Below are 15,617 nucleotides of genomic sequence, written 5' to 3' on the forward strand. Positions count from 1 at the left end.
TTTCAGATTGGCTTCTTTCACTTAGTAATATGCAGTTAGGGTTCTTCCATGTCTTTTCAAGGCTGGATAGCTCATCTATTTTCAGTGCTGAATCATATTTCATTGTCTGGATATACCACAGTTTGTTTATCCATTTACCTACTAAAGTACAGCTTGATTATTTTCCAGTTTCAGCAATTATGAATAAACTGCTATAAACATGCATGTGCAGGTTTTTGGATGGACATAAGTTTTCATCTCCTTTGAGTAAATACCTAGGAGTGTGTTTGCTGAATCATACGGTAACAATATGTTTAATTCTGTAAGAAACCACCATACTGTACTATTCTGCATTCCTACAGTGTGTGAGAGTTCCTGTTGCTGCACATCCTCATCAGCATTTAATGTTATCAGTGTTCTGGATTTTGGTTATTTCTAATAGGTGTGTAATGGTACATCATTGTTGTTTCAATTTGCATTTTCTTGATGGTGTGATGCGGGGCATCTGTTCATATGCTTATTTGCCATCAGTATATCTTCTTTGATGAGGGGTACACATAAAGATTTTTAGGTGTTTCAAATGGCTACAGTTTAAAAAAAGATGTCTCATAATCAAAGCTAATCCCTCAAATATTGGCTGTGGAGGGGTGATCAAATCCTTCCATCTATTGGGCTGAGCTATTATTGTTAACTTCCTCTTTTGATTTTTTGTTTCCACTAACTCCTTCCTCACCACCTATAAGTGTACTCAAACTTCTATCATTAAATAATGTTCCCAGTCCAATACTTGTTCTACCAAAACAAGTACCTTGAAAAAGCATTCTTCATCGGCTTGGCTACTTCTTCACACACTTTTAATTTACGTTTTACTCTACTACATTCAAATTTTTGCTCTTCACTCTCCTGCAATCATGTTTTTCTTTGTGTGAACTGTGTAAGAAAATAAACTGTGTAAGAAAAATTCACCAATGATCTTATTTGCTGTATTGTGTTAGAAACATTTTTGTCTTGTTATTCATGACATCTAACTTGATCTCTTCCTTTTTCTTGAAACTATTTGTTCTCTTTTATTCTAAGACTTTGCAATCTCCCCTTTACCCACTTAATTTTCTGAACATCGTGTTTGTTACCATGGATAGTTTCTCTTCTTTTGCTCACCTGTTAAATACTAATTTTTCTCATGCTCCTTTCTTAACTTTCTTGTCTCATCACATGTTCTTAATCGCATGACTTCAACTAACACCTGTAAATAGATGATGCCTATATTTTTATCCATATCCCAATCTTCTCTCTTAAGGTCCAAAGTCACCTAGCCAACTAATTACGGGATCTGACAACCTGTATGTCCCATAGAAACCTGCCCACACCTCAGATCTTGTATCATACCATACTCTCCTTGGTTATTAAACTCATGAACTTCCATGATGCTGTACTTGTTCTCATCCTTAATGTCAGCAATTTCCTCTACTCCAAGTGTTCTCCCTTTAGGTCCTCTTGTGGTTGTTTTCTTTTTGGCAGTCAGGCTCAAATGTCAATTCTTAGGACAGGCATTTCCTGATCACCTGTTCAAAAATAGAATCCCTCCCAGTTACTGTTTTCTATATCATATATTTTATTTTTTATGCATTATGTCACTCTTTGAAAATATCTGATTTATTTTTACACTCACTTCCTTGTTTATTGTCATTCTACCCATAGTAGATTACAAGGGGATCATGAATGTTCTTTCTTTACTGTGTCTCCAGCACTAATAATAGTACCTGGCAAATACTAGGCACAAAATAAATATTCGAAGAATGAATAAACTAATAATTTTAGCTCACCTACAAAAGTCAATTTTATTACTTCTTACCTCAGCCTACTCATCCATCCCAGCTTGTTTCCATATCCTGGTGAATCCTCATCTACCCATGCATCCAAGCAAGAAAGCTTAGAATCATTACCCCTGTCCCTACCCTTGGCGTGCCCAAGTAGTCACAAGGCTTGTCAGTTTTACTTCTTAATATTCCTTCTGTCCATTCCTTCATATCAACTCCTGGTCCTTTCCTTTTGGTTAAGGCCCTCAACTCTTTCTTGGGCTAATTTAATAATATTTTGGCAAGTCTCCTTCCTTTAGTCTTCCATCCCTCCAAATATTCCAAACTATTAGAAAATATTATTTTTAAACAAAAACAAAACCTTGATCATATTACCACTTCTTCTGCATAACATCTTTCAAAGCCCAACACCTATTTGCCAAAATTGTAAGAGGTCAATCCAAAAACATCCAAAGTCCATCCTTGTCCTCTTTCTCCATCTCTAATTTTAACTATATTAGGATCTCTCAAACAATCCTAATATCCAGTTATATCAGCAACATACTTGTAAGTTTGGATCTTCTTGATTTTTAAAACATTGTTTTAAAAATCAAAAATCAATGTTTTTAAAACATTCATTGTGCTTCTCTTACATGAACTGCAAAGTATATTAAAGAAATTAAGAATAAGAAATTTAAAATGAAATGCTGAAGTGTTTTCCCTATTATCTTAATCTACTCCATAAACTCTTAATTTTATTTCATTTTTCAGGTGACTCATTAATGTATGTTCTGTGCTTTAAAGGATGAGCCATGGAGAACACTCCAGGCGACCCTGCTCCCTGCCAAGAAGTCTGTTATCAAAATAACTGTCTAAGGCTTTTCTAGGCCAGAAGGGAAAAATGCTCACTAAGGTTGGAGAAACAAAGGACTATAGAAGTTACTAAGAAAGTACTTGTCAAGCAAGAAAGGCAGAGAGCATGAAAGGACTGAGAGAAATGAAGTGAGGGTCTAATATACGGATGCATAAAAAGTTAGACAAATGTAATTCCACAGTCAATGCATTTTCATTTTGATGTTTCTCATGTGTTTAAATCAATAGGAGGAATTTTATTTTTTTAGTTACTGAACAGGTGCTGGAAGATTAACACATTCAACACATATTTGTGCTGCTTACTTAGAAAAGTTCAAAACATAAAATGCAAATCATATATATGGGTACTACTTTTGCACATCATTAAGGATTTCACTTTTCTTGGTCGTCTAAATATGTAGTCAAGTACCTTAGTAAAATGGTTTCTTCCAATTTCATTCTTAATACATAGGCAAATACCATGTCTTTTTATCTTTATATTTGGTATACAGTGACAGTGGTTGGAATGAAAGTGTAAAAGTTGAATTTATTTTTGCTCTAAGGTTAACATTGTAAAACATGGCTTCTTTATTTCTGGAATGATTGGCCATTTAAGAAAGTCATTATTCTCTCACTCTTAACTTTGAATAGAACAAATATTGTGTTGAGATGCATCAGGAAAGGTGTTCTTCCCTGTTTCATCTGCCCTACTCAGGTCCTCCACTCTGGGTGGGTATAGGATGCTCCTATACAGATACCCCTGCTCTACTTGCTATCTTTTCTTTTTCTGCCCAATCGCTTTCATTTCACTTTCACTTCCTCTCTCTCTCTCTCTCTCTCTCTCTCTCTCTCTCTCTCTCCCTCCCTCCCTCTCTCTCCCCTAAGCTTCTTTTGCCTGGAAAAAAAAAAACATTCTGGTTCCTTGCTTTTCTGTCTCACAACTGAAAAAGCAAAAGCGCAACTGATTGCTTAGGTGACTGATTGTAAACACAAGGTAGCAGCCACAATTTTACAGAAGCCAGAATGGGAGATATTGCATAAATGGATTTATTACCTTTAACAGGCTGTGTTATATTCTAGACTTGTTCTCATCATGGAAAATAACTCTAAATATTTACTTTATGTATGGCAGTGGTATATTTTTAAAATAAAATGATCCTTATATTATAGGATACATACCTGTATGTAATGAATCCCAGTTTCCCTAATACAGATCACTGATGTACGATGTCACTTGAGCTTCATGGAGTTTCCTAAACATAAATACTTTAATTTTTATTTCAGGCAAGGTTCTTTTATCAAATTACCTGGGAGAGGTTCCTCCATAGGAAGCGATATTAAGTGGTTATTCTGCTGATTCTGAAGAATTGAATTACCACTTGCTACCAGGGCGAATCTGTTCTTGGCATCTTCAGTTGGAACTCAGAGAGAATTGTCCCATTTAATGTCATCTACTTGTACACAACAGACCACTTACCATGACTAATCCATAATTGGAAAAAGAACATTCATAATTATCCCTACGGTGCTATGCCTTTTGAGAAAGATTTATTAATTGGCTTTAATCTATTCATTTATTGCTTTGCTTTTCCCTCCCAAAATATGACAGTGCTTAGTCTCATCATATTTCTCTTATTTCTAATGAGTATTTAATTAAAAATAACTGACTCAGACACAGAAAGGGCTGTATGTAGGTGTGCAAGATTTTTTTCTTCATGATATTTAGCGAAACTGGATGATTTTTTACTCAAAACACCCAAGCGCAGGCTGCTCATGATTTCATTTGTGTTTTAGCGTGCTTTTATTATGAATGTGGTTTTGCCGTTTAACTCTTGACCTACACAATTATAGCATATTTCTGTAGTTTTTAGAATTAGTTATTCTATGGGTTTTTATTGAAGATTTTTTCTGCATCGATGAAAATAGTTGATAACTTTTTTTAAAAATTTTTCCAAGGTAAAATTATGTCCACGCTCTATGGCATAGAAATTTGGAGCCACAAATGCTTATTTTTCAAGTTTTGAGTGTCTATGGAACTGTATTTTGAGAAGCTTTTAATCCTTCCCAATGAGATATGGGTGGCTGTCCATTTTGCTATGGGTTTTTATTAGTTAATACCAGTTTTCATAATATAAACATCCCCTTCCACTTCTTACATGATTTTCAAGTCACATGGTTCTCTCTTGAATCAGTAACACTGGATTCTTGCAAAGATTATAACCTTGAACTCTCTGCTCTCCAATATTTTTCAAAATTTGCACTATGTGAAAAATAATTCTTGGAGGGTTGCACAAAACTATGCATTCTATTCATCTTAGTTAAAGCACATGCCACCTTTGGATCAAGCTAGACCAGAATAGACCTGTATACAAGAATACATATATTTCATTGCAATATATACATTTGGTAAGCACCAGTCACCTTTTCTATAAAACAGGGATATAATTAACTACCTTACAGGTTTATTATGATAATTGAATGAAATAAATCATGTGAAATATTAAGTACACTCCTTAGAACAAAAAAGTGCTAAAAAATTTTGGTTATATATTTTTGAATACATGCCTACAATGTATAAAGTAGTCAGCTCTGCCTGAGGACAATGGGAAGGTGTCACAAAGGGGGTAAACACCTAAATCAGAACATGAAGGATGAGTAGGAATTTTCCACAGAGCAAAAAAAAGTAAGGGAACAGTATGTGCAAAGGCATTGAGATGCAGCAAAAGGGAGAAAGAGGCTAAGGGATGGGCCTAGTTATAAAGACAAATGTAGACGAGGTTGAGAGATTTAGGTTTATTCTGGAAGTGAATGGTATTTAGTCTATTAGATTTCTTTTTTTATTTTTGTTTCCTTTAACTATGAGTCTTAGAAATGAGGGAAAATGTAGCAAGAATTATCTAAGTCTTCATTCACAGTATTATGAAAACACTAATGGACAAGTCTTAATTTTAGACATCAATTTAGTTACTGAAATAAGTACAGTAATATTGAAAAAAAATGAGAATATGTAGAATTCAAAGGATTTGGAGTGCACGTGTTTCTGTATCTTGAGCAGTATTTATCTTGAAGGTTTAATTTTCAGTTACTCTTCCGTAGATATTTTTAAATGCTTTAAAGTAACATTATTAAAAGAAATTTGTTGTAGGAAGGCAATAAATTGCTCTCTAATTTGTGTGTTTTGAAAATTTGCATTTGACAGTACTCTAAGCAAAGCACTATAAAAAAATCTCTTTTTCTATTTATAGGATGAATACATTGTGACAGAAAATATGGTAGAAAAAATCTAAACATAAAAAGACCTAGGTATACTCCTACCACTAATACATTTCATGACCTTGACATAATTATAAAACTTTCCTGGGCCTGATTTCTTTATCTGAATAAATTGATTTAGTTCCTTCCCTGTGGTGAGCTTGAAGCCCCAGTTCTATGGTTATTCATCATCCATTTCCAAATATACAAACATTTTATGAACAAAACATTGATAGAGCACATAGGGGTTTAGGTCTGAATACAAAATTTTGTTTACAGGGCTCTTATTGAATACCTTTTTCAAAGATTATATAGGAAGGATATTAGATTAATAACATAAATATAGATAAAGTTAAAATTGATAGTGATAATGCAAAGAATGAAATGACTTTTAGAGTTTTAAATTATGTCTATATGCAGATCTGACAACTGATATTTTTAGTACATTATTAAAGTCTGGAGATGTACTTTTTCATTTATTCATATAATTTACTCCTTTGCAAAACATTTGCCTAAACATCTCTAGATGATTTTATATATATATATATATATATATATATATATTTATATATATATATATATTCTGATGTTCTCTTTGACATAGATAAACATAGACCTATTTTTCTCTCATTCGTAAACTCAGATGTAAATAATATGCTTTTTATTAGGAAACTGTACTATAAAGTCTTGGTAGTCATTAAATTAACAAACACATTTTTAAAAAATATTTATTTATTTGGCTGTGCTGAATCTTAGTTGTGGCATGTGGGATCTAGTTCCCTGACCAGGGATCAAACCCAGGCCCACTGCACTGGGAGCGTGGAGTCTTAGCCACACGACCACCAGAGAAGTCCCCAACAAACACACTTAAATTATTGCCAGGTAGTAAGTTAAGGACTGGAAAATATAGTTTAATAAAGTTTAATAGGCAATAGCCTTTACTGATTTTCAGTTATTTGGATCAAATTTTCATTGTTCTTAAGGATAAAAAAGGCATATGTAAGCCACAATTAGTTATAGAGTTAATGGGTGAATGAATAGTCACTCTTCAGTTAATATGAAAAAGACCCCTATTTATTTATGAGTTAATATATTTCTGTAATTATAAGCATAAAATTTGAAATCTACAGCAAAGTATGTAGTAACTGAAATGTGACCCCTAAGTTTGCTCTCCTTCAGTGTCAACCTTTATTTAAAGGGTGTTCTGCAGAATGCTAGTATTCCTTCGTATGCTTCTTAGAAAATAACATTCCATGAATTAGCGTTTGGGAAATGTTGGATTCAACAAAGTGGAGCAAATTGTGTTTCTTTTGTTTCAGCGTCAATCTGCCACAGGAATCTTAATATGAGCACTGAACTCATTTTTTTTGTGATATCTCATGGGACTAGAGCTATTATGCATGATGTATTTTGGGAAATATAGTTCTGTTTAAAACATTTTCCATAAAGAAAAAATTTACATCAAATTTTAAAAATTGGGGCTTCCCTGGTGGCGCAATGATTGAGAGTCTGCCTGCCGACACAGGGGACACGGGTTCGCGCCCCGGTCCGGGAAGATCCCACATGCCGCGGAGCGGCTGGGCTCGTGAGCCATGGCCGTTGAGCCTGCGTGTCCAGAGCCTGTGCTCCGCAACGGGAGAGGCCACAACAGTGAGAGGCCCGCATACGGCAAAAAAAAAAAAAAAAAATTGAAAAAAGTATAGCTCACCTGGCCTCTGCTACTCTGAGAGGAAAATGGGGGCTGCAGGGCCAGATGCTCTTCTGGGGAGGGACAGGACCGCACTGCCACAAGCTTCTCATAATTTTACTATTAGAGCACTATTTCTTTATTCTTTAAATGTGTAAAGGGGAAATCCGAATTGAAGCCAAAAAAAAAAAAAAAAGAAGAAGAAGATTGAAAGTGTGTTTTTTAATAGAAATAAAATTGTAGTTTTTATTTAAGTATATTACATGATGGGCTAGAAAAACAGCTAGCTGCAAATTAGGATAACTGTCCTTTTCTTATGAGGTTGGTTTGGAGGGTGTAGTGTGGAGATAGCTTTTTTCTATGTGAATTACTTGTTTCCTTTAAAGACAAATAATCAACATAAGAAAATCCCTGAGAGTTTTCAGTACAGATGTCTCCAAAAGAGTTATTGCTGCCAAGATATTTTTTCCCTGTGTGTCACATAATCTTTGTATAATTTATAAATGATAACAAAGCAGTCAGGCCACATTCATAAAAGCCCAGTGACACATAATTTAGTTGAATCTGAGGATTAGAATTAATTGTTCTAAGTTCTTTCTTTGTTCTAAGTTCTAAATCTTAGTAAATGATTCATGCATGTCCTTACAGCTTATTATTTGCATGAAATCACAGTTTAGCTGGCATAATTTAGCAGCAATTAAAAAGCTATTTAATTGTCATGCAGATTGGTATGAGAGCCCTTGAGGAAGAAGGGTGTCTGCCGTTTTTATTTAAGTATCTCTAGGCGGACAGTCATATATTTGCAGACACCCATAACATAATTGATAACATTCTTCCTGTTCTCGGAAATGTAAGTGAATAATAATTCATGTTTTTCCATTATAAATAAGAGAAAAAAACAACAATATGAATATGTCGTTCTGTAGGAAGACATTATTATGATAATGATAATGAATCTTTATCTCCTAGCCATGAGACTAGGTTGGAGGTAAAGAACTATGCCTATCCCTGTGCTCTAGTTTATAATCCCTTCCATATTTTCCTTTCTGAAGGTAGACGTTTCTTAACTCTCTGGAACATGAAATGACATAAAGCAAGGTATGAAGAAACCTTTTAGAAAAACTAACTGTCCCTTTTCTAGGTCTAGCTTTAGGTGGTATACATATAGGTGTCTGAGTCCTACCCATTAGGCTGCTGATATCAGGATCCAACAAAATGAAAAAGGAAAATGTAACACTTCTTAATATCTCAAAGCCAATACACAATCATATAGGTTTAGGAGTGATGTTATGCCACTCTAACAGTATATAACAGATCTTGCTGCTGAGTCCTCTGTACTCATTTAGACCATTCCCCACACTGCAGCCAGAATGCTGTTTTTGAAACACATCACTTCTGTAGATAGAATCTGTTAGTTTCTTCCTGTTAAGCATAGAAACATATTCAGACTCATTCCAATGAGCCGGCAGTCTGGCATTATCCGACCCCTTCCTGTTCCTTAAAACTCACTTCTTGCTTCCTCCTTCTGCATTCTAGCCACAGTGATTTTCTAACAGTTCCATGACTATTTTAAAATATTTTTTGACTAAAGAGCCACACACCTTCTACCTCTAATATTCTTCCCACCCCTCTGAACATCTTCCACATCACCTATATTAGGCCTTCTCAGAATGTTTCTCAGGTTATTTCAGCTCCTTTCCTTTTGATTTCTGTAGCTGCACTTACTATAATTTGAATTTTATTCTTCTGTTTGTGTGTGTGTATTTGTGTTTATCTAGCCATTCAGCTAAAATGTTAATGACAAGAAAGCAGAAATAACTTTTATCACATTCATGCTGTAAGCCCAAGATCTAGCAGAATATCTGGCACACATAGTAGTCACTAAAAATATATATATTTAATGAATGAATGACCATATCTTGAAATCCAAAAGAAGCTTATATCAAAAATTGAATTTCCTTCTATGGAAAGAATGTCACAGAGAATTCTTTCCCTCCTTCTAAGCAAATTTTCTTGATAGCGGAAATTTAAAGAGCTGTTTAGATTTCTCAAAACTAAGCTTTTTAAAATACAGCAGGAATATTAATTAGTTATTTATGCAATAAATTATTTTTCAAAAAACCTGTCATAAGCACAGTCTCTTACAGAAAGGATTCTGTGGTATTTCACAACATAGCACATAGCACAGTGCCAGGCACCTAGTAGACCTTCAGTTAATATTTGTTCAGTGAATGATATGAAACTGAGGTTTGAAAGACTCAGATAAGTGTAAAAGATTATTGACACAATTTTAAGAAAAGGCTGGAATAGTTAAAGGATATAAATTCTCTATGCAGTGTGATCCGTATGGAAAAATGATGAGAAAAAAGAGAGCAGATGCTCATCCACCATCCATGAGAAACATGGTTTGTGCACTCCTGATGACGAATAAGAGGATTCTGTGGGTCTCTTTATAAGCTTCTAAGGACACACTTACTTATGTTTAGTAAAGTTAATCTAAATAAAAGTCTAGGTACCATTTCTTATGTATACCCCCTTTTATCCCTTCCATATAAAGCTTTTTTTTCCCACGAAATTGGCAGGACCTAGTAAAAGCCTTTATGCTGCCTCCAGTTTCCCTTCCTCTTCCCCTTCTTCCAAACTGTCTGTCCACCCTGAGCTTATGGCCATTTATTCTCAGCCTGTGAGAAAAAGATTCTTAGAGAGATTGTCCAGAAAAATGAATGGGAGTTTTAGTTATACATCAAGCATAGTTTGAGGACTGAAAGACTGAACACAGCATGTTTTATATAGGCATGTTACTATTTTTTCAAAATTTTAAAATGATATAATTATTAAGATGTATTTAAAACCATCACATAATTTAAAATAATGTTTTGTTATATACTTTCCGTCAACAGATTTAAAAAGTATAATTACTGTATCTTTTGGAGATCTGTGGCTTTTGATATTAAATATTGAAATTCATATACCAAAAGTTAAGATATAGTCCATCTTCACCCCTAAGACTCCACTCTTACTAGACTAACTCAGATATTTTTAACCATATTTCTTTATGGTTTCCGTCAGAAGAAAGAGCTCAAACTAATATAAAAGACCAGCAAGTGTTTATTGATGACGTTTTCAAGTTAGCACCATAATTCATTGTCCTATACATGTACATTTGTTTTTTAATTGCTTTCTCTAGGGCCACCTTCAGCTCCTAGGAATGTGGTTTTTAACATCAATGAAACGGCCCTTATTTTGGAATGGAGCCCACCAAGTGACACAGGAGGGAGAAAAGATCTCACATACAGTGTAATCTGTAAGAAATGTGGCTTAGACACCAGCCAGTGTGAGGACTGTGGTGGAGGACTCCGCTTCATCCCAAGACATACTGGCCTGATCAACAATTCCGTGATAGTACTTGACTTTGTGCCTCACGTGAATTACACCTTTGAAATAGAAGCCATGAATGGAGTTTCTGAGTTGAGTTTTTCTCCCAAGCCATTCACAGCTATTACAGTGACCACGAATCAAGATGGTAAGTTCCACTGTTGTTCTCTCAAAACTTATCTATAATTCCCTTTTGATGCTTAATATCCCTGGTGGACCTATATTCACTGAGGTGCAGTTGTACCCTCTATACATTATAGGGGTGATTTTCTGGTTGTTTCTTATTGTTTCCCAAGGTGCAGAAAGATATTTTTGATATTACTTCTTAGTAGTATGGTCAATTATATATAAAGGTTCTCTTTAATATCTATGTATTTATGTTTTTGATATAATCCTATACTAACATATCTTAATGAGCAAGTCCATATTACTTACCAACAAACATCAGACATAAATAAAATGTTGCTACATGAATTGAAATTCAGTTGCCGTACTTATGCAGCCATCTCTTTTCCATGTCAAATAAGCAAATAGTAAGAATTTATGCTAATTATAATTCATATCTATATTGTAAAAATAATGCAGCTAGCAAGCCTAACCATAATCCACTCCTAAAAGAAACAGCAAAAAATATCCAGAAATGTGTCTATATGCTGTTGTTTAGGTGCAGTTTTGTGTAAAAAATAGTTAAACTGTCTTTTTTAAAAACTCCAATTGCTTTCAGCTAAATGGTCCCTTTTAACACTACAGGTTTTTACTGCAATGTAGTTAGGCATGAATAGGCCTATGATTTTTTTAAGTATATAGTCTCTTTAATTCCCCCCATAACGTAATTTATCACAAAGCATGATACAGGAAAAGCTTCAAAGATTTTTAAAACTCCCTTTGAGAAGCATTCATAAATTATGTTGATACAGAAGTGATTGTCTTATAGAAGAAAGTATTGTTTTATATGTTTTATACTATTCTTTTACACTATATTTGTTTGCTAGGTCTGCTATAACAAATGCCACAGACTAGGTGGTGTAAACAACAGAAATTTTATTTCTTATTGTTCTAGAGACCAGAAGTCCAAGATTAAGGTATCAGCAGAGTTGATTTCATTCTAAATCCTCTCTCCTTGGATTGTAGATATCCATTTTCTCCCTGTGTCTTCATATGTTCTTTCCTATGTGCATGTCTCTGTCATAATCTCTTCTTGTAAGGATACTATCATGACAGATTAAATCCCACCCATATGACCTCATTTTACCTTAATTTCATCTTTAACAGATCTATCTCCAAATTCAGTCACATGCTAAATTCAACATATGGATTTTAGGGGATGCAGTTCGGCCCATATCATGCATTATGGCAGCTATGGTGATATTTAAAGTAGAAATATATATAAGATGTTGGAATACTATTCAGCAATAAAAAGGAGCAAACTAGTGATACACACAACTTGGGTAAATTTTAAGGGCACTATGCTGAGTGAAAAAAAAACAATCTCAAAAGGATGCATACTGTATAATTCATTTACATAGCATTCTTGAAATAACATAATTGTAGAGATGGAGAATAGATTCTTGGTGGACAAGGGTTAGGGCTTAGGGAGAGAGGGATTGACTATGAAGGGGTAGCAGGAGGGAGCCTTGTAGTAATAATATAGTTATGTATTTTGATTATGGTGGTAGTTACATGAAGTTAGATACGTAATACATTGCAAAGAGCTACACGCACAACATGCGTGCATGCACACACACACGAGCTCTATGGATTTTCCCAATGTCAATTTCCTGGTTTTGATGTTGCACTATAGTTATGCAAGTAGTTAGCATTGGGGGAGGCTGGGTAAAGGGTGTATGGGACCTTACTATACATTTTTTTTGCAAATATCTGTGAATCTATAATTATTGCAAAATAAAAAGTGAAAAAACCACTGCAAAACCTATAAAGTATACAGGAAGGAAACTTAAATATTCTACTAAAAACATATTTGAACTGGATGTGACTATTTTATTCAAAATAATATATATAAGTTCACTTTGCTGATAATCTTCAGAAATGCATCTAATAAAGCAAAGCCAAATAATACTGTAGAATCACCATTTTTGTATTTACTGTATAATATTCCTCTTCATCTAGCAAACTGCTCCACATCATAGAATTTGCTCTATGATTGTTCAAAGTGTAATTCCTGTTTTCTCTTTTTTTTCTTCTTTCCCAAAGTATGAACAAAATCTTGTCAGATGTGTCTTCAGCATAAAACCGATAGGGTCTTCTGTTTCTCTCTGCATTAGCAGATTATTTCTAAGCCTTTTTTCTGCCACTTGATTAAAAAAAATATAGTCCAGTACAACTGTTCTAACTATAGGGTATAAATAATTAAGTTTGGGAATAAAAACAACATATCACTTTAAGTAAAATATATATGTAAATATGTTTACATAATTTCATACATTATATACATAGCAGTCTTTCAGGATTAGAAGAGAGTTCATTTAGGCTATTTTTCTAATTTAGCAGAAGGGCAGGATACGAACTGTTTCCCACTTTGAAAATGAGAGAATTCATTAAAAGTATATTGTTATAAGGACAGAAATTATACAAAGCATGAAACAAGATACAATATCCATATATTGAGGCTATACATTCTGGTAGGGGACAGTATTATTAAATAATCCTCCCCAGTAAATTTATTTTTGAGAAGAATATTGAGACACAATTATTGTTCATTTAATTCAACTTTGTTTTAGTTATAAATTATAATGAAAAATCAAAATATATTTAAATTTTGTTTGAAAAGTACATCAAGGTCCTAAACTGAGCTAAAATATTGCCACATATATGCTTTATAAAATATTATGACCAGTCTTACACGTATGAGCCACTTATCTCCATGTCATAATTTTAAGAGGCACCAAGAAGGTCTTCTCTTCTTGTGTCTGAAATTCTGATGTTAGAAAATCATACCTTTAAAAATGCAGATATTCCAGTCAAGGGTAACATTATGAAATAATTCAATCTGTGCATGTATCCATTACTCTCTTCATATCAGAAGGGGTCAGATCCTAGTATTGGGTAAAAGGAGCTTATAGAAACTGGAGTGTCCCAGAACCAGACTTGAGCTGTCATCATTGTGTGCCAGCCTTAATAAGATAACAGTGTTACTGTTGCAGACAGAGGGAGGGATTTGCCATCATTCCACTTGGGTATCTTTGGAAATTCTCTTTGAAGTGACTCAAGAGGCACTGTCCAAAGTTACAGGGTAACACACTACAATTTTGTTGGACTGAGGGGACCACAGTAAATTATTTGTCTCATTATCCGTAGGTTACATATCATTGTTTTCACACTAAAATAGAAAAGTGTTATGAGCTATTAATAAGCCTTTAATTTATTCAACATATGTACAGTGGTGAGCAAGCTTTTGTGAATTTTACACCCTGGTGGGGAGGCAGATAACAAATAATTTGACAAATACATAATTAGTACTGTGATAAGTCCCACCAAGGAGAAGCTCAGGGTGCTCTGAGAGCATGTATTATTCAGGTCTAGAGGATAAGGGCTGGTTTTCCTGAGGAAGCAGTATTAAGTTAAGTTCTGTTCTGAGAGATGAGTAGAATATGAGTAGGCCACGTGAAGCCAGGAGAAGGGAAAGAATGCTGAGTAGAAGGAACCAAGCAAAGGTTGAGCAATTGAGGAATTAGGCCCTGATGAATAATGGACCCAAGAACATCTAACAAGTTGATATATTGCAGAGGTACAACAGGATTTGGGGAAGGAACTGAAGATTTAACTAAAATTTGGAGAAATGAGTTGGTGTCTGCAACATAGCCAAGACAAGTTAGGGGAACAACCACTTAGCAGAAGATGCTGATATATCATCAGGGCCAGAGGTAGGGAAAAAGAAAATCAGCAGAATAATAATATTGTACATGAGGCAACCTTGTACAAATAGGAAATAAAATAATAGAGACCGAAAAATATAGACAATTGCATTAATTATGTTTTTACTATTCTGTGCACAGTGTGGAATGTGAGGATAAAGAGGAAGTTTGCTTCAAATTACCTTTTCTTTCATGTAGTTGATTATATGTATATGTGTTTTCTCATACTTAAGAAATATTAAGGAAACCCCATTAAACAACCTTGACTTAATTGTTTGCTGTCTGCTTACAATTACAGAAATGTAAAAAAAAAAAAAAAAAAAAAAAAAAGAAATTTCCAAATCACTTAGAACCACTTAGCTGTAGTTAGGAAAAACATTCCTTGATTATCCTGATTCTAGTTGGATAAATAAGGTTATAGATTTAAGACTATGACTCTCATAATTAGAAATCTTTGCAATAAACCTTAATTAACTGACTTCTGCAATCACTAAAAGCTTTTTGGCAACCTTCTATTTTGATAGTTTATTTAAATGGTCTTTAAAGGTGGTTCATTTAGAGAACAGAACAAGAAAGCAACACCTAGAAAACATTTGATTTTAATCCTCAGTGCATGATAGAAAAACTAAGGTGTGTAATTGAGTAAAAGGAATTATTCAGGTCATAGACAGGAAAGGAAAATGTTAATCATGGATAGTCAGCCTGAAACAAATTGTGTTTGTAGATATCCTGATGTGTGCAAAAACCTTTAGGGACCATGTTCAAAGTGAAAGGCATGCTAAGTTACAAACCAATTCTGCTGAT

General features: G+C 34.1%; 1 protein-coding gene across 4 annotated transcripts in view; it reads left to right on the top strand.

The window, feature by feature from the left end:
- Nucleotides 1–15,617, top strand: part of EPHA6 (EPH receptor A6) — a gene marked incomplete at its 5' end in the record, with an annotated part of 867,182 nt that overhangs the window by 348,140 nt on the left and 503,425 nt on the right. For all 4 annotated transcript variants that reach the window (XM_081234488.1, XM_081234490.1, XM_081234489.1 and 1 more), the window contains one exon: nt 10,754–11,089. In XM_081234488.1, the coding sequence (XP_081090614.1) occupies nt 10,754–11,089 (336 nt within the window). The remainder of the gene's footprint in view (nt 1–10,753; nt 11,090–15,617) is intronic.

This window comes from Mesoplodon bidens (assembly GCF_964165515.1).
Source record: "Mesoplodon bidens genome assembly, chromosome: 5".
Classification (NCBI taxonomy): domain Eukaryota; kingdom Metazoa; phylum Chordata; class Mammalia; order Artiodactyla; family Ziphiidae; genus Mesoplodon; species Mesoplodon bidens.